The 26,714-nt window shown below is 41.9% G+C and overlaps 1 protein-coding gene across 1 annotated transcript in view; it reads right to left on the reverse strand.

Moving 5' to 3' along the window:
• GPR158 (G protein-coupled receptor 158) overlaps positions 1-26,714 on the reverse strand; it is a 472,736-nt gene that overhangs the window by 57,275 nt on the left and 388,747 nt on the right. Inside the window, exon 6 of the mRNA XM_004716112.3 lies at positions 8,020-8,129. Coding sequence (XP_004716169.2) covers positions 8,020-8,129 — 110 coding nt within the window. The remainder of the gene's footprint in view (positions 1-8,019; positions 8,130-26,714) is intronic.

Genomic DNA, 26,714 nt, shown 5'->3' on the forward strand with positions numbered 1-26,714 from the left:
TATATATAAAACACTGCCATCAAGTCCAGTCAATGTGAACTCATCTAACTGGAAAATAAACTTACTTCCATGAAGTCGATTTCAAGTAAAAAAAAAAGAAAGAGACCATTTTGTCTTTTTTTGATTAGCCTGAGAAAGTGGGAAAGACGATGTGTTTTCAGAAACTACATTACAGAGGTTAGTACAATGTTCTTTCAGTGTTAAGTTTTGTTATCTTGTGCATTCCTTTTCCATTTAAAAATACTTCTCCCTTGTGCTTCCCGAAAAGAGACCCGGCTTTTCTGAGCACAGACTTCCTAGCTCCTCAGAACACGCTCAGCAAGTCCCCTGCGACCCTCGCACGCAGGGCGCTTCGGGGTGTTCTTTCAGATCTGCCCAGCACGTGTCCTGTAATAGGGCAAGCCCTGCTTTAGCCCTTTCTTTCTTTCTTTCTTCTAATCCAGACTGAGCTAGCTAAAACCAGCATTTGTTCTTCTCTAGAGAGAAATAAGCAGGTTTAGGTTCCTATAAACTGTGTTACACTGATGAAGGCAGTATTCCAAAGAGATGGGGGCGGGGTGGGAGTGGGGATGGTAAACCCTGATGCACTGTCCGTAGAGAATTTAATGCAGTAATGAGGCCAAGTGAAAGTTGACTGGCTTTTTATTATTACCACATGATGAATGTTCCAGATGTTATGAGTGCTAACAATGCTTCCTCCTGAAGTGGCAGAGCTTTGCGGTTCCCACCTTGGTGCCCATGCTGCACTGCTAACACAAAGGGGCAGAGGCAGGCGGTCTCTGGCTCTGGGACTCCCACACGTGGGGAGCGGCCACTAAAGAAAAACACGGTGGCCTGGCAGAAGTGGTCAGAGTTGAAAATCCCCTCTCCAGGCTACCAGTTCCATTTCTGATGGCAGAGGAGACCCCGTTCCCTTTTCCACAGGTGCTTCAAATTCCCAATGCTACAGAAACCCGGCACGTTTTGCAATCAGCCCATCAGAGATTAGGAGCTGAAGGAAGGAATGTCACAGAATTCTATGACCCCTGGGGAGCAATGGCTCAAATGGAGCAAAAAAGCGTGCGAGGCTTCGCTTTTGCCTACTTCCTCCTCCAGGGACTGCATCTCACAATTGAGATACACGTCTTCAGAATGTCCATAAAGTTGTTTCTCACCTAGAGAGACATGATTTATTTTACTTCTTTATCCAAAATTGAAAAATAAAATTCTTCTGAAAATAGGGCATCCTGGAGACGTCATCCCTTAGCTCATCGAATCAGGTTTAATCCTTAGAACACCTTCACAGGTGAGGTGCTAATGAGTCATTTTATAGGTGAGAAAACTGAATATTAGCTGTTAGAGAATTGCATTCTAGGTTGTATAAATAGTTAATGTCAGAACTGAAACTCAAAGTCAGTGTTTCAGGACTTATACTCTCCATGTCCATTGGATGAAATACAAAAGATGTAGAAATTCTTTGTTCAAGGCCACATGTTGCTTTCTTCTAGAGATACTAATCAATGGCACCTCTGGAAACTATTCACTGTAACCATGCAGCCATTCGACACGCATCTCAACCAATGAACGGTATTGGCAAGGCACACTGTTTAGTAGAGGGAGCACAAAACTGGTTTAGCCAACTTTTTCCTTAAAGTTTTCCACATTCCTCAGGGATGCTGACTACTGACTTTCTAGAAATAAACAACGTTGGGATTCGTCAAATTAGGCAATAAGGGGGTAAAACACCAGAGTGCAATAATAAAGCCATATGGTCCAGGCAGGATAAGAACAACTAGCTCATTAAGTTGGAAAAGGTTTTCACTTGATTTAAGCCATCAGTAAGGACTTCGCTCTTGCAATGGTTGCTAGAGACATAGAGTCACATAGAAAGTAGTTTTAATGTCTGACTTCAAAATAAAGAAAATGATGAAGTAATCTAGTTTCCCAGTTTCCAATCAAGTGCACATCATTCTGAAGATTTCTGCTACATCTGGGCATGTTAACATTTTCTTTAAATTGATTTCTATTTCAACTTATTACTTAAATTATTTGGGAACAGTTCTACTCAAAGTTACTTTGAATGAGAAACTGATATCACGTTGCACAACTACAAAGTACACATAAAATAAGTACAGTAAGACAAAGTTAACTCATTGTTTATAGACAACATCGATGGCGAAAACTCTGAGCCTGATCTCACTTTACTATGAAGGAAGATTGAAAACTGTTAGGTGGGTGTCAAAGATATACTAGATCCAAAATAATCTTTCTCCTGGGAAAAATCAGAAAGATTGAAAGGAAACATCTATGCCAAAATTTTTTTTTATTATATGATTCAGTGTGAGGTAATACTGTGCTTGTGTCCCAGCAAATATCAGGTGAAGCCCCAGTGTGATGTGTTCCACTCACTCCAGGAGGCACCGAGGGAGCCCTCAGGCAGCCAAGGGGATATAAATGGACTGTGTGTGGACAGAACTCTGCAAAGCAGCTTCCAGGTCTGCATCTGACATGTTTATTCATGCATGCATCAACTATTATGCATTCAATATCTCGTGTGTGTCAATCATTATGCTAAGTATTGGAATTCAAGAGCAAAAACTTCACTTCAAGTAGAAAGCAAACCAAAGTGAACAAGATCACTAAACAAGCCAAATATGAAGCATTATAAGCGCTACAATAGAGGACCTAATGGACACTGATAGCGGACTTCCCTAGAGGAAGAAGCTCATTTTCAAGGCTAAAGAGGTCATTCATTGCCTCAGACTTTCTAGATCAGTGGTTCTCAACCTTCCTCATGCCTCGGCCCTTTCAACAGCTCCTCATGTTGTGGTGACTCCCCCCAACCATAAAATTATTTTCGTTGCTACTTCATACCTGTGATTTTGCTACTGTTATGACTCAGGTGACCTCCGTGAAAAGGTCATTTGACCCCCCCAAAGGGGTCGCGACCCACATGTTGAGAACCGCTGTTCTAGACAATTCATTGATTTTTCATTTTCTTTAGTGAGTGCTAGTAGAAAATGAGCTTCCATGTAAGGAATGGGAATCTGGAAGGTACTTGTGGAAGGCGTAGGCATGATGTTGTGTGATAGGGATGGAATAAAGCGGAAGGCAGGATGACTATTGGCGATGAGTCTAATTCTTTTAGATGGAAACCCACTGCCATAAAGTTGATTCCAACTCACAGCAACCCTAGAGGGAAATGGCGAGCAGCTCCTTGGGGTTTTCGATTCTCTGAAATGTATGGAAATGCACAGACTCCTATTTCCTCTATGGAGCAGTGGCTGGTTTTAAGCACAGATCTGTGGTTAGCGCCCAAGGCTTAGCTCGCGGCACCCACCAGGACCCCTTCTAACGGAACTAGAGACCTACAATTTTTTACTCTTAGGGATTTTAAACTGGAATTTCTGAAAGCTAGTCTAATCTCCTTGGCAGTACATCACATCAATAAGAACAGAACAATGAAAGTCATGGATGTTTGTCTTTGTATAACTATAGACTATACCTGAATATCCTATATGATATTTAAGTATATAATATGTGACTATAATCTATATTCTGTGAGCGTTATTCTATTGAGAAACTTAAACACAAATTATCATAAAAATATGAATGTGTAACTATGGTTATGAAAATACATAAGCTCTAAATAGAGTCAGCTGTTTGGGTTTTCTCTGTAGGGCTGCATTTTTTCCTGTGGGAAAAAGTGATTTTTGTCTCCTATGCTCTTTAATTTTGTTCAGTCCATTGGGCCGTCCTTTATATATGGAGAGAAGAAGCAAGGGAACGAGTTGCAATCGTATATCTAGCCATCCCAAGCCTTTGTGGAAAAGTAAGCTATCACTTGTCTTCTTCGTCTGCTAGTCCGTCTTACTGTGATAGCTTGTGTGTGATTGTGCTGCTGGTCGCTACATCACTGGTCCCGTATTTCACATGCCATATTTCACTGGTATTTCACAGTATCAACATGATGAGACAGGTTTTAGTGGATCTTCCAGACTACGGCAGACTATTGTTAAGAGCATCGTGGCCTACTCCTAAGAAACTACTACTACCGCAACAGCAAAAACTAGCAAGTGAAAACACGATGAGAAGTGGGACATTGTTGATATTGTGCTGGAAGCCGAACCTCTCAGGTCGGAAGGTATTCAAAATCTGACAACTGGGGAAGTGTTACCTCACCAGAGTAGAAAAAAAATAAATAAACCAACAACAAAAAACGTATTGCCATCAAACCAAGTTCAACTTATAGTGATTCTATAGAACAGGATAGAACTGCTTCTTTGTGCTTTGAAGGCTGTAAATCTTTACAGGAACAGAAAAACTCCTCCTTGTCCTGGTGAGCCAACCTTAACGACATGGATGTGGTAAATGTTTTGAGACCTTCAGCTGCTTAAAATGTGACGTAATATCTGCAAACATCTAATATTAATCAGAATATAGGATATAAAAATATGAATGTAGGAAATATGAAAGTTGTTAAAAATGAAGTGGGATGCATAGAGATCAATCTCAAAAGCATGAGTGAGCTGAGCTGGGCTGCTATTGGCATGTGTTTAGTTGGCCAACCAGATCTTTTAATCTGCCAGGAAAGACATATTCAGAAGGAATGTTATGACATTTTATCACATTCATCATCAAAAAGAACATCTCAAATCTATCCAGAAGTACAATGTTGACAGTGATAACATAATATCCACATACTTACAATGAAAAGCAGTTACACAACTATTATTCAAACGTATGCACCAACCACTGAAGCTAGAAGGATCAATGAAAGATTTCTACCAAATTCTGAAGTCTAAAATTGATCAGATAACAATGAAGACACACTGTTAATTAGTGGTGATTAGAATCCAAAGGTTGAAAACAAGGATTACTGTTTTGGCCTTGATGATAGATAAAACACCAGAGATTGCATGATAGAATTTTGCAATACTAATAATTTATTCACGGAAATATATTTTTTGAGCATGATAAATGATTGTTATAGCATGAACTTTGTCAGATGGAAAACAAAGGATTCAAATTATATAACTCCATTGGTAGCAAGAGACAATGCAGAATCAGAACGTCACCAAGGACCATCTATAGAACAGACAATCTATTGCTCATATGCAAGTTCAAGTTGAATCTAAAAAAAAAATTTTAATCCACTGGAGCCAAAATATGACCTTGCATATATCCCACCTGAAATTAGGGTCCATCTCAAGAATGGTTTCAACACCGTAAACACTAATGGCCAGATGAGTTGTGGGGTGTCATAAAGAATAACATATGTGGAGAAAGCAAGAGGTCATTTAAAACAGGAAATAATAATAAAGAAAAAGACAATCTTGGATAGGAGAAGAGACCCTGAAATTTGCTCTAAAAAGAAGATACACTAAGAGGCGGTGAAAGAAATGAGGATCTAAAGAGCTGACTAGGAAGACGACTCCAAAAAGGCAAAGTAAAATATTCAAATGAAATGTATGAAGTCCTGGAGCTGGAACCAAAGGGAAGGACACGCTCAGCACATCTCAGGCTAAAGGAGCTGAAGAAAAGAAAATCAAGCCTCCTGTTGTAATATTGAAGGATTCTACGGTGAGAGTTTGTAGCGTGCACTTTGGACGGAACCAGCAGGGAAGACTAGTCCCTGGAGAAGGGCATCGTGCTTGGTAAGGGAGTCGGCAAGTGAAAAAGGGGGGAAACTATTAAGGAGATGGATTGACACAGGGACTGCCAACAATGGGCTCACTACGAAAAGCATTGTTAAGATGGAGCAAAAGCAGACAGTGTTTGATTCTGTTGTGCATGAGCTGCTATGAGTCAACGGCATCAATCAACAATCTGGGGAAATAGCGAATGATGCGGGAAGTGTCCAAAGAAGATGGAAATGATGCACAGGGTTAGGATACCTAAAATAGCTGACCAACAAGTGAACCTGTCAGGAGAGAGCGCTGGGTCAAAGCCAGTGGTGATGGAGGGAGAAGTCCCCGATGCTCTGAAGGCACAAGGCTCTGGAGAATGAAGAAAGGTTTCAATAAATGGATGCCACCACCACCGCTGATGCTTACCAGTCTAGACCAAGAAAACCGGAAGATGGCTAACAGGCCCGCCAACTGGCAGAGGGGCATATTTGTACCCATTCCGCAAAAGGCCATCCCATAGAATGCAGAAATGATGTGCATATGTTCACAGGCAAGTCAAATTTTGCTTACTTTGGGTTATTAAAGAACAGTTGTAGCAGTACATAAACAGGGAATTACCAAAAACTCAAGCCAGATTCAAGATTTTGTGGAATGAAAACTTTCACTGCTGATGTCTGATAGATCATGGCAGTCAGCAAGGAACTTCAGAAAGATGTTTATTTATGCTTCGCTTACCATGCAAATGCATCATCTGACTGTATGGATTATGGAAAACTATGGAAATATTGTGAAGAACGGGAATTACAAAACACCTGATTATGCTCAAGTGGAACCTGTACATAAACCAAAAGACAGTCTTCTGACCAGAACAAGGAGATGATGCCTAGTTTAAAATCAGGAAAGATGTGCCTGGGTTTGTATTCACTCCCCATATTCATGAACTCTGTGTACTCCGCAGGTAATCTGAGAAACTGGACTCCATGACGAAGAATCCAGCATCAGATTGGAGGGAGGCTCACCGACCTGCAATATGTAAAAGACGCTAGCTACCTTGCTTGCTGAAATCAAGGAGGACTTGAAGTACGGCCTGATGAAGATAAAAGACAGATTACATCTCAACACAAACATCCTCACTGCTAGGCTAATAAGTAGCATCATGTTAAATGGAGACGAGATTGAAATTGTCAAGGATTTCAGTTTATTTGGATGCACAATCAATGACCTTGGAAGCAGCAATCAAGAACTCAAAGAGCTTCTTACACTGGGCAAAACGACTGCAAAACACTTCTTTTAAAATGTTGGAAAGCAAAGAGTTGAATGAAAAGTTGATTTCTTTGTAAATCCTCACCCAATTCACAATAAAGTTAAATAAATAAATAAAAGAGCAAAGATGTTTCATTGAAGACTAAAGTGAGCCTGACCCAAGCCAATGCCTTTTCAATTGCTTCTTTGTATTTGAAAATGACACAATGAATTAGGAAGATTGGAGAGGAACTGATGGATGCATTTGGATTATGGCATTGGCAAAGACTACTGAAAGTACCATGGACTTCCAGGGTCATAGCAAGATCTGCCTCGGTAGAAATAGAGTCAGAACCCTCAGGCTGGCTAACCGTGGTCTCACGTACTATGGGCATGCCATCAGCAGGGGCCGGTCTCTGGAACACAACGTCATGCTTGGTAAAAGAGAAGGTAAATGAAAAAGAGGGTACCCCTCATGTGATGGATTGACACAATGACTACACAGTTAACTCAAGCATAACACTTGTGAGTGTGGTGCAGGGCCTGGCAGTGTTCCATTCTGTGCTGCTGAGTTGGAACTGATTGGACGGCGATGAATATCAACGACAGCAACATGGAGGGATTTCCAGTAGACCCAGTGCACACTGCTGGCAGTCACCGGCGCACATTGGTTAAGGAAAGGCCAAGAATACTGTTTTCTTGAACAAACTTCAGTTGTAGAAAATCAGCCAGCTAATCCTAGAGCATGGAATTTAAACTTGGAGAATATTTTTTGTCACCGAAGTATGCGTCTGAATTAAATACCATGCAAGAGTTGATGGTGACCCTGGATGCGTATTATTAATTTCGCTTTATAGCCTATGTATTTTTTAAATTCTAATTTATAAGTACCGCTTCACACTATGAATTTAGTTTTTTTTATTCAGAATCAACACTCTACATAACCAATAACATAAGCCTTTGCTAAAGCATCTAGTTCGAAAGGGTCAGTTGTAGTAAAAAATATTCCTAGTGAATAAAAAAGAAAGTGGCTAAAGTACCAAGAACAAAAGAACCATCTTCCCATTTTAATTTGAAAACCATTTTAGTGACCGACCCAGATTACATGTACATGCTAAGTCAAAAAAACTGACCCTCCCATGGAATGAAATCTAATGAAATCAGATACCTGTGAAGCTTGAGAGTGACAGTCCCATAAACAGTAGCAAAACCCAGAAGACGAACCCATCTTAGGAGAATACAGCGAAATGTGCTCGGTTCAAAGTACAAAATAACAACCTGTGGGACGAGAAGAAAAAGACAGAGACCTTCAGTATCAACTGGTGACCTGGAGACTAAAATCAATGTTGCACAATTTGATGTTTTACACACAGGGATTTTGATATAAGCACACACACACACACACACATCTGAACAATGTCAAATGGTGTGTGTTAGGCCGCGTTGACTGAACAAGCAAATCCAGTGACACTCATGTATGTGTAAGAAGGAGTTTTATATCAAGAAGTAATTATATCAAGCAAACATCCCAGTCCAGTCCAGATCAAGTCCATAAATCCCTCTTCAGACTCACGCAGCCAAATGCAGTGATACAGAATGCAGGAAGATCCCAGGCCAGTGCGTGAAAAGTTTTGTGGATCCAATGGCTGTGAAAGCATCACTAGGAGGCTCCTCAGCTGTGACCTAATTGACAGACTGGACTTGACCCCTACACTTTCATATCTTCAAGTTGACACGAAATTAAGTAACTACGATATGGTGTATGTTTAAATTAGGCATTCCCCAAATGGAGAAGCAGAGATTAAACCTATCAATAAGTTTTTTAAATCCCACTTTTAGGAGGTTCTAGCAATTGTGTCTTAGTCTTTGTTATCTCCAAACGTACCCCTCTGTACTTCCCACTTGGCCCATGCAGACCAGGTCCACTGCCAGATCCTACTCAAGCCTTGCCCATTCCCATGGATGCACTTCCGACAACACCTTTCTCTGGTCAAAAATAGCCTTGGCAAGATTACCTGTACTTTACTCACAAATCATCTACTACTCCATAGTTACGACTTAACTTAGGGATTAGCTTAATCACCCCATGCATAAAGAAAATGTTGAATTTTATCACGGGCCAAGCTTTGTGGTAGGTGCTAGGGATTCAAAAACCAATAAGAGACCAAGTCACCACCCTCAAGGGCCTCACAGGATAGCTCTGAAGATAAACACCTAAGCAAGAAACTGCATTCAAGAAAGCAAACTGTATACATGGCGTGGCAAGCACCTGGTCAGGATCAGTGCCGCCATCAGTGAACAAGTGATTGAATCCTGGGGGGATGATTCAAAGTTACGTGCAAAGTACGGTAACACTCTTCACGTGCTTCTTTGATTTCGAACAAACGCTTGAAGACTAAGACTTGCATCGTCCCGGGCTTAAGGAGCCTGTGTAGTTTCAAAGAGTGAATGCAGTTGGGGAGCACAGACTTCCAGTTTGCCGCAACAGCTGATGGACTCTTCGGCATGTGCTGAAGATCCATCCATTGCCAAAGGGCTGAGTGCTGCTTTGGATCTGTCCAGCCAGAGATGAGCACATGGAGACACATAAGTCACAACCGAGGGCGGGCGTGCTGCAGACACCGGCAGGCTCTGGCTGCTCTCTTACAAATGGGGCCTCTTTCTCCAGTAGTACAGAGAATGCCCTGGTGCTTAAGTCTGCCCTGGGACTCCACAAATACTTCTACTAAACACACCAAAGTGTTGACTCTATTATCAAGGACAAATCCTCAAAGGGTAGGAAAAAGAATAGGGGAAAAAATGTCAAGGAGAAATGAAATTAAGTTAAAATCGTAGTATGGATCGAAATGAAATGACTCAAAGGGTAGGAAAAAGAATAGGGGAAAAAATGTCTAGGAGAAATGAAATTAAGTTAAAATTGTAGTACGGATCAAAATGAAATGACTTTGGTAAGTGGTCTTAAACTCAAACAAATTTCCACTGCTATTCTTTCACATGTATACTTCCTTTGATCTCCTGATTTGCTAAGTGTTTGCTGGGTACCCTTCGTCCTGGTATCTGCCGGTTACCGAGCTGGCTGCTAGTGGAGAGTTAGTGGATGGAAACCACTCGCTTCTCTGGATGGGAAAGACAAGGCAGTATGCTCTGTAAACCTTCCCTAAACCCAAACTCAGCGCCTTCGAGTTGCTGCGAAATGTCAATGAGGTCAAGAGACAGGACAGCAACAGCACAGAACTATATGGCAGGGCAGAACTGCCCCCTGTGAGTTTCTGAGACGGTCACTCTCTACGGAAGGAGGAAGCTCCGTCTTTCTCCCGCAGAGTGGCTGGTGGTTTCGAACTGTTGACCTGACACTTGCAGCCCAATGTATAATCACTACAGCACCGGGGTTCCTTCTGTAAAGTTTAAAGTCTTGGAAATCCTCTGGGAGAGTTCTCTGTCCTATAGGGGCACTATGAGTCAGAATCAACTCAACAGCAATGGTTTGGGCCCTTTCCTGTGTGTGTTTAGATATGTAACTAAAGGTTACTTTTGGAGAAAGATTGCTTGGATAAAGCCAAAATTTGATATTAAAAAAAAAACAACTTTCAAAAAATATCGATCTTCACAAAACAAGTTAAAATTCCATTAACTCACTTCTGCTTTAGACTCATCTTTGGCACAAGAGCGCAATGATAATTAGGAGTGCAGCAAAGCGCGCTCGATTGTTTGCTGAGGAGTTTGAGCTTAAGAAAAGAAGGAAAAGTTCAGTGGAGGAGACCAAATCAAAAAACCTCGATAGAAAATGAGCGGCTTCTGATGGCGGAGAAAACATGGCAGATTAGAAATGAGACAGAGACCTAAATTGACGTGACTCATTAGGACCCGAGAGGACGGAGTAGAAGTAGGTGTGCCGCCGGGTCGCGAAGTCCGAGCATCTATTCCTAGGCAGACTGCCACGTCTTTCCCCCAGACGTAGCTTAGCAGCCAGATGTTTTAACCACTGTGCCACCACCGCTCATAGGGAACAGATAGAATCACAGAGATTCCTACTAGAAATTGCCCTAGGTAGTTTTTGGCACAACAATGGCTTCTTGAAGTTGCAAACCCTGAGTTAGTGCAGTTGTAGATAGCACAGCCAACTCACCTGAATAAGCAAAAGTGTAAAAGCAATAATATATAAGTTTTCACACTTCTTGATTTATTTTTAAAGAAATAATGACTTGTGCTTTACACAATTGATGTGTGTATGGATTGTGATAAGAGTTGTATGAGCCCCTAATAAAAACGATTAAAAAAGAAATAATGACTCATGACCTATTGGATCATTACTAATAGACTTCAAACTTTTTAAATTCATGGATGAGAAAGATGGTTTGTTATAATACATGAATTGGTCAGAAATAAAGGATTGTCATGGAATGTAAGTTTAAACAGTAACAGAAAGTAAAATTTGAGTGACCACAATGCAACATCTTCCTAGAAACAGCTCAGTCCACAGTGATGGGACCTCCCCTTCTGGGATGTCTGCGGTCAGGCAGGGTGGTGGTGAGCCGTGAACCATTCCTGACTCTTGTCTTGATTCATGATGCCTTTCACTTCACCTTAACTTGCTGTGCTTCCCTTGCCCAATTTGTAAAATAGAGCAATAATACTTTCGCTTGGGGGCATTTTGAAGTTTAAATACAATAACTTTATAATGGGGTTTGTTAACACAGTTAAACAGATAGGTCCCTGGGGGTGCAAACAGTTGGCACCTGGCTGCTCAATGAGAAGTTGGCCATTTGAACCTACTCAGTAATTCTGCGGAAGAAAGGTCTGGTCACCTGCTTCCAGAAAGATCACAGCCCCTGGAGCTATTCTATTTTGTAATTCATGGGGTCACCTTCAGTTGGCATCAACTCCACAGCAATGCATAGCAATAATTGACTTATCTTTCTTCTGACAATTGCCATCACCGCAGTGTAGTGGCACCTCTCATCATTTCAATAGGATCTTTTCTGATCCCTAGGCACTCTGTTTGAAGTCTTTGCATTGTGTGTATGTGTGTTCTTTTACTCTCTTATAATTTGATCATCTATATAGTTGTCTCTTCAGGTCAAATGCAAAACTGGAGAAGATAGGCTGCTCTGTTTATGCCATAAACAATGTTTTGCACATAAAATACATGCATAGTAAATAATTTCTCAGTGACCTAGGTTTGCTAATTTAATAAAGAAACTATTATCTTCATAATAACGAACTACTTGATTTCATGTTAATGTTCATTAATTGTGATTCTAATTTACACAGTCAAAATTCATTTATCTATCCAAAGCAATAGGGGATTTGGAAGCTATAAAAATAAATCAGATGTGTATTAGGTCATTATGGGAAGCAGAGAATGGGAAGAGGGTGTACACAGATGAATCCTTTTTTTTTTTTTAATATTAAAATGCCTGGCAGGCTGGGCTTCTGGGGTGGAGGGAGACCCTCACTCTTGTGAGTTGGAGGTGAGTCCCAATCACATTCTCATAATTAATATTGTTCCCCACAATATCTTCCCATAATAGTGCTACCTTAAAATGACCTCTTACAAGCACATGGCTGGTTGCTGTGCAGCCGGGAGCTTTATCTATAGGAGCAGACCTGTGCTGTTGCTCTCGAGGCTCTGAGGACGGCCCCTCCCCATTTACCTGCCCTGGGCACTGCTGTTAGGTTACTCCTCCAATGAACTCAGGGACCTTTGGGGTTAGGGTACAGCCCACTTTGTTACCTATGTGGTTTCCTGTAATTAGAGGGGCTTGCACGCCCCCTGCGTGTATATAAGTCTCGGCTGGAAGTAAATTCTGTCTCTGCGCGGATCTGGCTTCTGACGCCGCGCTTCATCTTGTCTGAGGCCTCTGTAACTTTACCCCTCAATGACACAGCCGCCCCTTAGGCCCATTCAATTGTGGGGGCTGGTACCCCACACGTCATCAAAGAGATAGTCTGGATATGACGTGTAAGTAATCCCAATAAAGTTATAATCATGACTAATATTCCAGGTTAGCGGTTTGAAACCACCCGTTGCTCCAAGGGACACACAAGGCTTTCTACCCCTGTGAACAGTTCCAGTCTCAGCCCACAGAGAGTTGCTATCGGTCACAATTGATTCTATGGCCATCGGTTCAGTTTTTCTGAGTTTCTCCTACATACTAAGAATTTCTGATCGAGCTGTGGGATAAATATTGAACTGCTAATTTAAAACTTGGTGCTTGGAATGCATCAGTCACTCATGGGAGAAACATGAGGCTGTTGAGGATTCTGAAAACGATATACTGGGTTGACATGAGTCAGAATGGATTTGGCTGGGTTACTATATCGGAGACCCCATTCATTTCTGTGTTGCTGGGAGACTGGAAACGACGCCGCCGATACTGAGTCTAGTAGCAGGGTCACCCGGGGCGAGCACGTCTCAGCAGAACTTTCAGACGAAGTGCTGGCAGTCCACCTTTGAGAGATTAGCCACTAGCCATCTTCTGAATAATAGCAGAACATGTGCAAAATACGACCAGGGTACAAGCACCTCGGGAGGAACTCAAAGCGACCACTGGGAAGCAAAGTACTGTATACTCAAAGTAGAGCCACCCTGAATGCAGTGGAGGGGGAAAGGGTTTGGGCCCTTTATTTGGTGATGGAGCATGAGTCAAAAATAAGAAACGGCTGCAAACATCATTTCAAGATCAGAATGTAGAATGTACAAAGTATGACTGTAGGGGAATTGGAAGCAGCAAAAATGAAATGGAATATATAAAGATCAATATACTAGGCATTCATGAGTAGTTCATCAAAAAAGAGCATTTCAAGAACTTTCTTGAAGTACAATGCAGTTTGTGATCGGATAGGATATTATCTATACTCCTATAAGGTAGACCAGATAATAAACCATTCAAATTTAAACACGTACCAAACACCAAAGTCTAAGATAAAGACAGTTAAGAATTCTACCAACTTCTTCATCTGATATTGATCAAACATGCAATTAAGATGCCTTAATAATTTGTAGTGATTGATATTTGAATATTGGCAGCAAAGCAGAAGGAGCAGTTGGACGATCATGCTGTGGTGTTAGCTGTGTGGACAGCTGTGCTCCGGCATCGGGTGGAAGGGCGGTGGGGCTGGGGGTGATAAAGGGTCGGGGGATCACCTTTGTATCCATCACTCGGCTCAGCAAACTATTTCCTTTGCCACTGGTACCTTCTCCACCTTTCTCCCTTCATCCCCTGCCCCAGGTGGCAGCTAGCGTAATGTCCCTATGCCCTGTGCCCTGGTTAGAACCTTCGAATAGCTCTCAGTGCATTTAAGGAAAAGGGGGAAAAATATCTAAAATGATGAATTAGGCTTCAGAAGCCCTGATGGGAGAGTGTTCATGAGTTGGACCACTAACCCCAAGGTCAGCAGTTCTAAACCATCCGCTGGCCTGTGGGAGAAAACAGTTAGTCTCGAAAGCCAAGGGACAGAGCTACCCTATCTTATAAGGACGCGATGAGTCAGACTCGACTTGATGACAGGGAATTTGATTAGGCCTTACAACGATCGAAGTCAGTTTTCTCTGCAACATCATTCCTTTCCACCCACCTAATCCCTCCAGTGCTTGCACACACTATTCCTTTTGACAGGGTGTTTCTTCTACAACCCATGGCCTGCCTCCCTACCCTGGGCTGACTCCTGTCCATTCTTCTGGCCTCAGCCCAAGTCACCCTTTCCTGAGGAAAGGTCCCCTTGCATCCCAGCACCGGGCCCACTGCGTGGTTCACCGGGCTCTCCTCTTGATTTGACTGGTGGTTCTGTGGCCGATGGAGGCGTATCTTGCTCACGCCTATATCCCTAGCAGTGTCCTAGCATGCAGAAAATGCTGGGAACATTTGATGAATGAAATAATCAGAGAGGCTGCAGTGGTGTGTGTGTGTGTGTGTGTGTGTGTGTGTGTGTGTGTGTGTGTGTGTTGTTAAGGCAAAGGGAGTAAAAGGTTAAAGACAGTGTACATGTTTAAGCCTCAGTAAGTGGGATGATGACAGAGTTTGGAAGAAATAGAGGGGGAAAGGCAAAGGATAAGCTACTTGGGTTGCCTTGTTTGACTCCGGGCCTGCACACTCCCCTTGGGCTCAAGGGGAGCTCAATTTTATTTGCCCATTTAGAAAAAAGAAAATCTCATTGATTACTGGGCTTTCTTTTGCTGCACTCATCACCTCTCTCTTGGGCTAAATATTTCAGCAATTATTATGTTTAATGGGGCTTCTAGCTATATGAGAGCCTGGATTATAACTCTGACATTCATAATTGCATGCACATTCCTTAGCATAATACAAAGTAATAATAGGTAACCAATAAATGTATATACAGGAAAGGAAAAAGGAGGGAGAATGAGCGGGAAGAAGAAAAAAGAAGAAAATAAGTTCATTATATGTTGAGTGTAATTTTCCTATAGATACTTTGTTCCAGTTTAGCTTTGTAGTAGCTAACACATTCTAGTAAGAAAAAGCAAAACAAAACCAAGTTGTGTTTAACGTTCTTTAAAATCCCAACTGTTAACATTTTATTGTTAAATATTATGCACACAGAGAAAATATTTAGAATATAAATGCATAGCTGAATGAATTGTGAAATCCCCCGCCCCTTCCAAATCCCTAGTTATTAACACATTCATAACACTTGTGGAGAAGAGGAAATGAAAGGATGAAGACAAGCGAATCCACCGAACTCAAGAATTAGTGAAAGATGACAAATCCACGAGCTGCCATTTTCATGTGCCAAAACAATGGGGGCTAAACCCACCCCAAGCTAGATGCACCTTAGGTTTGAGGACAGCGAGGCTTTGCTTCTTTTACTGTGGACTTGTTTTCAGGAGGAAACAATTGCTTGAGAAGGACAGTTTGCTCCGTCCAATAGAGGGAGGGCTAGTGAAAGAAGAGGAAGACGGCTGAGGGAGTCCACAACAACGGGCTCAAAAGTGCCAACAGCGGTGACAGTGGCACAAGATTCAACTTTTCTTTCTGTTTACACGTCAGCTCGCTATGAGACAGAGACAACCTACTTGACAACACCCAGCAGCAGCAGCGTCTAAGCTCATTACGACCATAAAAACATTGCACATATTTATGATCTGAAATATACTTTATGATTCCCATTTTAAAGAAGGGGTAAACTTAATAAGGTTAGCTAATCTCTACATGACTACAAAAATAGTTTTTAAACTAGTACCGACATAAATCCCTGTATAAAAAGATACATTTTAGACCAATTTCCAAAGTAAATATGTGTGTGGAAAATTATACCTATTCTTTTTCCAATACTAATGATAGCTATGATAATATTTCATTTAATACGTGGGGGGCAGAGATACATACATGGATCTGATCTTTAAGTAGTCTAAGGTGTAAAAGCATGGATTTTAACATTTTAATTGCTGGATAAAAGGAAACAGGGTATAAATTACAGGTGTTCTGAAAGAAGCCACCAAATGAAGAGACTGTTGGGAGATCATTGAGGAGAGACAAAAAGGTTTAGCAGGAGACGGGGCATCACAGTTAAACCAGTGATTTTGCTTTATCTTAATATTGCCTCTTAGCAATCAATTTGCTATAAATTTCCTAGGGATTTGTTTTGATCATTTTCTTTGAGGATACAGTTTCAGAGTGAAGACCTTTAGTCAACACACTCCTATAAACTTTGTAAGGACAAGAATTTTAACTACTGGAATTTCCCCCCCAGATGTTTATTAAAACCAAATCAATGGACCTTACTGGTAGGAAGCTCTAACCAGTGTGGTGGGGTTTTGTTTGTTTTTACTTTACAAGTGTTGCTGTGTAGAGACAGTATTCCAAACCTGTCCCTCACGTACACCCAACTCTGCACAGAGCTTTACACCCATTTCCTTGTGTAGTTTGTAAGAAGTCTGCTTTGACCTCTGCTCAGTTGAACACTGGACACTGTTAGGAGAAAAGAGAACCACATGCATGCAAAACGCATAGTGGGCTTTTCAAAGAAGCACGAAATAGAAGCATCAATTTAAGTAGACGGCTTCTTCCCATTCAAGTAAAAACTCATGGTAAAGACAGACAGTTAACCTCCATGTCTGCTCAGTGCGATACGTCATTTGATCTCCCAGCTGCTGCTTCCGTGAGCATTGATTACAGACCCAAGCAAACTGAAATTCTTGACAACTTCCATCTTTTCTCCTTTTATCGTGATGTTGACTATTGGCTCAATTGTGAGGATTTTTCAGTTTTCTTTATGTTGAGTTGTCATCCATATTAACGGCTGTAATCTTCATCAACATGTGCTTCAAGTCCTCCTCACTTTGAGCAAGCAGGGTTGTATTAGTTCCATATCACAGTTTGTTAATGAGCCTTCCTCCAATCCTGACACCACATTCTTCTTCGTATAATAGTTTCTCTGATGATTTGCTCAGCACACAGATTGAATAAGTATGGTGAGGAGATACAACCCTAACACGAACCGTTTCTGATTTTAAGTCATGCAGTATTACATTGTTCTGTTCCCACAATTGCCTCTTGATCCATGTTCAAGTTCCCCGTGAGCACAATGTAGTATTCTGGAATTTCCATTCTTCTGTAGGGTAAATCTGGTTATCTATATGGTAAATCTGCTCCACAAGACCTATTTAAAGCTTTGAAAAGCAAGGCTATTATCTTGAGGACTAAAGTGAACTTAACCCAAGACATGGTATTTTCAGTTGCCTGCCATTCCTGTGAAAGCTAGACATTGAATATGAAAGACTACAGCAACTGCGTGACCGTGAGCAGATTACTGTGACCATCCCCACACGGTGACGAGATTTACAGTGCGTGAAAGCACAGTGACAGCCGAAGTGGCAGTACTAATTCTCCTTTACCCATTCCCGACCGATGGATGCAGAACCCTTTCCATTTCCGCTTCAAGGGAGCATTGAGTGGTTCTACCCGATCCTAATAAATTCTTTCTCAATTACCAATGAACATAAACCCTATCAAGTGCCTCTGCTGAGGGAGGTCTCTGCCAGCGCCGGGTCTACATGAACCAGTAGCTCGCTGCTTCTGGCGGAGAGACGCTCGTCTGACTCGGCTCCAAATAAAGGAGCTGGATTGAATACGTTTAACTACAGGTTGCCCTGAAAGCGCTTCGGAATTTGTCAGGAAGCAATAACAAAGAGCTCCTCTCAATATATTTTAATCCTCCTTCTAGTCAGTTTCGATTCTATTCAGTTTAGTACATAATCATAACCAATAATAAAAGTCAACATGTATGAAAGTTTTTTTTTCTTCTGTTTATTACTGACTTGATTTTTCTATTCATGAACTGAGGTCCTTCGAAGGTTAAGTGACCTGTCCAAAATGATCTCGATTAAACATGCATAAACTGTCCATGCCTTCACAAAATCCCCCCTCCTGTATAATGAAAATCATTTCATCTCCCAAAGCTCCATTATGTTCCATTAAAATCAAAAGTCAAGTTGATGACTGCCCTATAACATTCATATAATTATCCATCTTACTATATCCCAGTACAAGCCTGACTCACACCTGTCAATCACTCAGGAGGGAGCATATGGTCAAGACACACTGGTGGTGAAGGAAGAAGTGGAAGCTGCACAGTGGGCATTGACATTGCAGTTGAGATACTGAAGTCCTTCAGGAAGTGGATGCAATGCTGGAGGTGCATATTGATGTACTCCAGAGCCTCATGGAGCGTGAAGGATGCTGGTATGATCTAGCTGGGCTGAAAAAACAGATCCTGGGTTATGGGCTATAGGACAAAACTTTACATTGCCAGTGGGGTGTTGAGTAACTTTTTTTCTGAAGGGGATGATAGGCCAAGTACATTTGGGATCCTATGATCTACACCAAAAATTTAGAAAACAGTTTCCTGACTCGTCAATTGGGGAAAATGCACATTGATGGCCAGTCCAAAGAAAGATGATCCAACATATTGTGGAAATTATCGAACTATATGATTTGTATCATATATGATTAGAATTTTGTTGAAGGTAACAGTTGCAATAGTACATCAACAGGGAACTGTCAGAAAGTCAAGTCGGATTCCCAAGAGGATATGGAATGAAGGATATCATTACTGATGTCAGATGGACCTTAGGTGAAAGTCGAGAACACAAGAAAGATGGTCATCTCTGTCTTATTAATTGTGCAAAGACATTCTGTGGGATATAAATTACGGATAACACTGGGAAGAATGGAAATTCTACAACACTTCACAGTGCTCTTGTGAAACCTGTACACAGACCGCGAGGCCAACGTTGGAACAGAACAAAGGGAAAGTATATGGTTTAAAATCAGAAAAGGAGGACATTCGTCGTGTATACCTTCCCCATGGCTAACAATACACATGCGGAGTAAGTAATCCTAGACGCTGGATTCTTTGAAGAAGGTGACAGCACCAGGATTGGAGGAAGGCTCATGAACAACCTGAAATATGCAGATGATACTGCCTTACTTGCGGACCCTGAAGAGGGCTCGGAGCACTGCCTAATGAAGATCAAAGACGATCACCTCTAATGTGGATTGCATTCCAACAGAAAGAATTAAAATTTAAAAAGGTGAACCTCACAAAAAAAGAAATTTCAAGGCAGTTGTCAAAGATCCCTTTTCCTTGCATGTATAATGAACTCCCTGGAAGCAGCAGTCAGGAGATCAAATAATGCATGGCAGGTACAAAAGATCGCTTTCAAGCGTTAAAAAGCAAAGATGTCACTTTAAAGACAAACCCTGACCCAAGGTGTGCCTGACAAAATGAACATGGAAAAGGAATCGAGGCATTTGAGTAATGGGGTTGGTGAATGATATGAAATATACCTTCACCTCGTAGGAAGAACAAACAGATCTGTTCAGACAAGTACAGCTAGAATGTGCTCCTCAGAAGCGAGGAGGGTGCGACTTTGCTATCAGGAGGGGCCAGTCCCTGAAGTAGGAAGGGCACTGTGCTTGGTAAGGTAGATGACCGGTGCAATAGAAGACGGCCCTCAACAGAATGCATCGACACAGTGGCTGCAAGAACGGGCTAAGACATGGCAGTGCTTGTAGAATGATGCAGAGTAGCTTGGACAGAAGGTTGTGATGGGTGAGAAGCACCTCAGTGGCACCTAACAGCCCTGCCCTTAGATCTTCCCCACGGTTCCTCTAACCTGCCCTGACCCTTTGATCCGCTCTTGTTTCGACGCATTGGCGGAAGTTAAGGTCTTTCCTGTCCTGAGGATTGCCAGTTTTCTGCCATCTTCCTTCAACCCCTGGCATTATTCTTTGGATTTCATACATCCCAATTCCACAATTCCTCTAGCTCTTTAAATCTTCTACCTCTAGTCTTTTTCAATAACTTAAGAGCATGGCTATATGCTAGATGTTATTTTTACCTAGAACTATAGTGTAATCCCTCTGATGATTATTTTTACCTAGAACTGTAGTGCAATCTCTCTCTCTCTCTCTCTCTCTCCCTCTCTCTACCTGTCCCCCTCTCCCTTTCTCACCATCACTTGCTTGCTCATATGTCCATGTTCGAGCATGTGCACACACACCATTTTTCCCCTTGCCTTCTTTACCTCCCCGTTTCAACTGTCCATTGCCCTTGATATCTGGTCTATTCAAAGTCTTTCATCCTTTGACAGCGCACTCCTTCTTTGGACGGTGTCATCTTCTCCAGCTGGGTTCCTTTCCTTGCAAATACTGTGGTAAAGACTCCAATTGCACATCTACAACTGTTCTCAGATACAGCACTCCTATCAGCTGCATTGGCCCCATACAACTTGCCATTCCTATTCTTGGGATGCAAAGCAGGATGGAAGACAATCCTTAACATCCCCAATAGCACAGCAATTGTGAGCATGGCGCGGGACCTGGAGAGGTTGTTTCCGATCTGTTGTCCACAGGGGCAGAACCCACCCAGAGGCACCTACCAGTAGTAACAACAACAGCACTTGGTGAAGGTTAGATTTTATGTCAACTTCACCCTGTGTGAATGTGCAGGGGTGGAGTCCAGCCTACCAATCAGATCACAGCCTAATGAGGTCTCCTAGGGGGTGGCCTTTTCTATGAGAAAGACCATGGGAAATGCACTTCCTTTCTCTGCCCCTTTGCGCTCTCTGCTTGCTGGTACTCTGGGTCTGCCACCAAGGTAACACCACCACCCCCCGCCTCGCCAGGGGGGCCCTGACCCTGGTCGCTGTTGGCGCCATGTTTCTGCCAATCTTGGATCCGAGTGACTTTGCACCCACTGCCTTATGAGCCCTCAGCCTCCTGTTTCCCCTTTCGGCTTCACTGGCCCACAGCGACTGGCGTCTAAAGAGGGCCCAGCTAGCATCACACCCATGGACTGAAGTTGGATGGGGATGTTTTCTAGACATACAATGATGTCTTGATATAAAATTATTTATTATACATATATTTCTTCTTTGAGTGTCACTGCTTTTGTTTCTCTACACAACCCAGTCGAACACACACTTCTACATGTTTACATTTTCAACACCCAGTGAACCCTCAGTGTAACGTAGTCATCCTGTTTGTTGTCCAGGACAGTTCACGGTTGAACATCCTTTCCTCCTTGACACTGCCTCTACCACTGCTTTTGAAGATTTCTTTCTTCCGCTTCCTAGTTCACTTAGATCATATATTTTGGAGCAACCTTGGACCTACGAAAATCTTCACTAACGGTTTCAAAAGTGTTGTTGTGCTTGTTTTTCCTGAACCCTTTGAGATAGGAAACTGCTATCCTGATGACCCATTGCCCCCAAATGCTTTAAAAGAAGAGTTCGCTCTGGTGCTAAGTGTATTTCTAGCTTCTTGGGATGGCCTTTACATCCTGATCCTGCCTGTCTTACTCGTCTCCTGCACTGTCCTCCAAGCCTCAACCTGCCATATTTTCTCCAGTCTTCCTTTGCTGTCATCTGTGTTGAAAGGTGCTTTTTACCTTCACCTAGCAAATACGACTCATTCTTCCATACCCTGGTCAAATATCACCTCCTGTTGAAGAGAATCCTTCTGCATAGTTCTCAGGAACATAAGTGGTTTCACGTTTTGTGCGAAAGTTAGTACATTATTAAATCCATAAACCTTGGACCTTTATACTCCCCTTATCACATGTTGAGTTCCTTGAGAGTATGACTTCAATTGTCAGCACAGTGACCATCAAACACAGTACCTATAACTTACACGTTACTGTGTTCTAACATGGAGCCCAACACAAAGTGGGCCAGTAATATGTGTTGGCCGAATGAGGGAGCAGACCGTTGGCACCCGTCTAACTTTCTCCTTCATCACATTTAAATAGTCACCAAACCAGATCAATTTTACTTTATGTATGTCTTTCAAATTTGGTTTTATCCCTATTACTGCTACTATTTTAGTTCAGGCCTTCATTATTTCCCATATGAATTATTTTAATATCATTGGACTTTATCTTCAAATTTTGCTAGTTTCCTTGGTAGTCAAATATATAAGTCTCATTTCTTGGTAGTCAAAAATATAAGTAAAAAATTCTAAGTTCCAAACTTAGAAACAACTTTTGGCTTCTTGTTTGTGAAATAACATTTACACTGCTTATAATAGCATCAGCATTAACAGAAGAGAGGGAGACTATATCAGTGATTTTATTTTGCTTTGATGCGCGGTCAATTCTCATGGAAGCAAACAACCTATTGCAATGGGAAAATCTGTTGCACAACACCTATTTATTTTATTTATTTATTCTTATTACAAGGTCATTTTATTTGGGGTGCTTACAACTCTTATAAAAATCCATACATCAATTGTATCAAGCATATTTGTGCATATGTTGCCATCATCTTCTCTTGAGCCCTTGGTATTAGCTCCTCTTTTTTCCCTCCCTCCCCTGTGACCCACTGATAAATTATAAATTATTATTATTTTCATATATTACACCGACCGCTGTCTCCCTTCCCCATGGCTTCTGTTGCTCACCCTGCTGGAGGGATGGATGGTGTTTAGGGTCGATCGTCGCGATCAGTTCCCCCTCCCTCCCCTCCTCTCCCCACCTTTCCACTAACCTTCCGGTATTGCTGTTCCCATTCCTGTTTCTGGGTTCTGTGACAACACCTCTTTGAAGCGTTGAAGAGCAAAGATGTCACTTTGAAGGCTAAGGTGTACCTGTCCCAGGCGATGGTATTTTCAATGGGCTCATATGCATGTCAAAGTTGGACAATGTATAAGGACAAAGGGTGGAGAAGATGATGATTTGATAAGATGATGCATTTGATATAGTATATTGAAAATACCATGGACTACTGGAATAACAAATCAATTTGTCTTGGAAGAAATACAACCAGAATGCTTCTTAGAAGTAAGGATGGGAAGACTTTATCTCACAGACTTTGGCTATGTTATCAGAGAGACCAATCCCCTGAAAGGAACAGTAAATTACTGACAGTAATTTACCAGTAATGAGATGGATTAACATAGTGACTACCACAATGTAGTATATATCGAAATGCTCTATCGTCGATATAACAGGAAATGTGAGGGGGACGCAGGACTGGCAGTGCTTTGCTCTGTTATACATACAGTTGCTATGAGGTTGAAGCAACTCGGTGGTACATGACAACAATAACATATCATAAGTTGCTCAACAAATCTACGTCCGTTCGTTATTAGCTACCTCTTCTAAATCCATCTGATATGGATTCATGTTCTAGTCACATGCAATTTCTCAGTCTTAAACATGCAAAAATTTCCTAACTCTATACCTGTACTGGGGAGCCCTGGTTGCATAGTGATCAGAAGTTGAGCTGATAACTGCAAGTCAGCAGATCCAAACCACCACTGCTTCTCAGGAAAGATGAGACTTTCTACTTCTATAAGCAGTCTCAGAACGCACTGGGCAGTTGTCTGCTGCCCTGTAAAGCCCCTAGGAGCCAGCACAAACTCAATGACAGGGCATTAGTGCTCCCTCTACTGTGTGCTTATTCTGCAGATACCCTCCTTTTCTGGCCCAGCAATTCCTCTACTAACCGTTCAGAGAGCAAGTGTTTGTTCTTCTCCCTAGTGTTCCCTTTGTTACTTGGTAGTACACTCCTTTCTCTGTGCTTCCAAAGTACTCTGCTTATGCATGTATTATGGATGTATTACACAATAGTCAAAGATATCTATTCTACTGGGCTTTGTGTTCAATTAATGTTTATTGAATCAATGAAAGTGCTGCTCATTTAGCAAAGACCGGCTCCAAGTGTAGCTTTATCCTTTTTCTTAGGTTTAACAATCCCAATGTTCTAAAATAGACTTAAAAGCATGATAATATGGCTAAGTCACAAAGAAAAGTTCTTGAAAAAGTCTTTTATAAAATGTAATGCATATGATTTGCCACTATATTTTCTTGGAGCTCTATATGAAGCAGGTGAAACTTGCTGTTTATCAATGATAGGATTTCATAGGCTTCAACAGAAGGATAGATTATTGTAATTTTTTCCTTACTAGTCATCACGATACAAGAAATACCTCCCATTGGAATGGCTCTTTAACACAGATATGTCTCCAAAAGACCTGTATAGAAATTCAGGAAACAGAGTGATGAGAACTAACTTAGCACAGAATAAGTTCTTGACAAGATGGAAAGGCTTTGTTGGAAAACAGAAGGGAATAAAATGTTCAGGGCCTGGTCTGACATGGTCTACTGGACAGATGGGCAGACCCCCGTGAGGCACTCTCCAGGAAGCAGAAAGAGTTGCCACTGGGTTGGAGAAGGCTGGGCACTGACGCAGTGAGAGGTGCTGAAAGGAGAGGAAGACTGTGAAGGTGAAGGACAGAAGCAGATGCTGGCTTGCTTCCTGGTGCTTCCGGTAAAGATTTCTTATCTTTGTAGGAGTGTTAGCACGGTAAAACGGTTTAATGCAATTTTGTGATGTTGTTCATGCGATTTTGTCTGCATACCCGCTTATTAATCTGGATGACTGAGGAGCGGTGTTCATTTCATAGATTGCAAAGCTTTACTGGTTGCTGCTGGCTCAGCAGAAATAGAGTGCTGTTGCTCATCAGTGGTGTACCATCTGAAGGGAGGCCCGGTTATCAGCATACTGGCTGCAAACACTTCAAAGACTTATCAGATGGGCTGTCTGCATCTCCACAGTGTCCAACCCAGTGCTAAGTTCTGTGGACTCTACGTTGATAAAAAATATCTTACCACTATAGTTTGCCTTGAGATGTTTTTGAACCTCATATAAGTGGAACCCTAGAGCGTGTGGTCCTTTGTGCGTCTCGATGACTCCAAGATTCCTGGTGCAGCAAGCGTTCAGGTCCACCAGGCATTGAAAACCCACCAACATCCTATGCTGCATCAATTCTGAGTCACGGTGACCCCAGAGCACAGAGTAGAGCTGTCCATCTGGGTTTCCAATACTGCTCGAGAGCAGGCAATGCCCTATTTATTTCTGCCCGGGGGACTGGTGGGTTTAACCTGCCTATCTTGTGGTTAGCCCCTCAACATGTGACCCGCGGTGCCAACAGAGCTTCTTCCTGGCATCGTCTTATTTCTAATTCCTGGAAAAGCTCATCGACAGTTCTCAAAGCTCTGTGTGTGCGTTCTCTCAGCTACGGTCTACTTATAGTTCCATCTTGGCTCAAGGGAGGAACACCTTCCTAGAGGCTCAAGGAGACACAAATGTGCACAAAGATCTTCATCTTGACCTTTTCCCTTACAACCTAAAAGGAGAGGGTTGGGGAGGTGAAATGTGCGGTCTCCGAGGCGGCAGGGATGACGCAAGAATTTCGGGGTGGTCACATTAAAGCAGTTAGATAGCAAGAGCCAGTCTGTTTTATGATTTTCTTCAAAGTGATGGAAAAGTGAGACCCCACACCGTGGACACTGCGTTTGGTCATTTGTCACTTATTAGTAAGGGAAAAGCCAACAAAAAAAGAATGAGGACTTGATGCCAGGGGCTTAAGCGGAGAGGAAATGTTTTGAGAATGACAAGGGCAATGAATGTACAAATGTGCTTTACACAATTGATGTATATATGGATTGTGATAAAAGTTGTATGAGACCCTAATAAAACGATTAAAAAAAAAAGAAAGGAAGAATGGCAAAGCACAGCGGGACTCACACGGCCTGTGATGTGAAACAGAGAAAGAAGCAAGTGAGAGATCAGAAGGACCACTTCCCTGGCGGCCAATGATCATGCAGGGTCGTTGTCACAGCAGGTCTTTTCCTGGAAAGCTAATATCCCTTAGCAGCCTTTCTCAACCTGTGGGTTGTGACCCCTTAGGGGGTCGAGCGACCCTTTCACAGGGGTTGCCTAAGACCATTGGGAAAAACATATTTCTGATTATCTCAGGAACTGAGACACCGCTCCTCTACGCGCCTCCAGGTGGGTCCGTCCACATGCAGATACACCCACATATGTGGACCCTGTGTGAAGACTGTTACCCATGCTACACCATGCTTCAAGACAACATTTCATTTATTTGTCATTAGAAATAAATATTTCACAATATAGAATTATGTATTGTTTTTTTGATGAATCACTATGCTTTAACAATGTTCAATTTGTAATCATGACAATATATCCTGCCTATAAGATATTTATATGACGATTCATAATAGTAGAAAAATTACAGTTATGAAGTAGTAACGAAAATAATTTTATGGTTGGGGGTCACCACCACATGAGGAACTGTGTGAAAGAAATACAGGGTAATGTAACCAAGAGGAATTACTGAAACCCAATGAGGACTGAGCATGAGAGTGGAACAAGAGGAAAGTCAGAGGAAATGGAGGAAAGAGCTGGGAAGCAAAGGGCAATTATAGAGGTCTAAATAAAGGCACATACCCATGTAAATATCTTTATATATGAGGATAGGGAAATAGATCTATGTGCACATATTTATAGGTTTAGCATTAAGGTAGCAGAAG

The sequence above is a fragment of the Echinops telfairi genome, unplaced genomic scaffold, assembly GCF_000313985.2.
Source record: "Echinops telfairi isolate 266 unplaced genomic scaffold, ASM31398v2 ScPeMD7_7461;HRSCAF=8499, whole genome shotgun sequence".
NCBI lineage: Eukaryota > Metazoa > Chordata > Mammalia > Afrosoricida > Tenrecidae > Echinops > Echinops telfairi.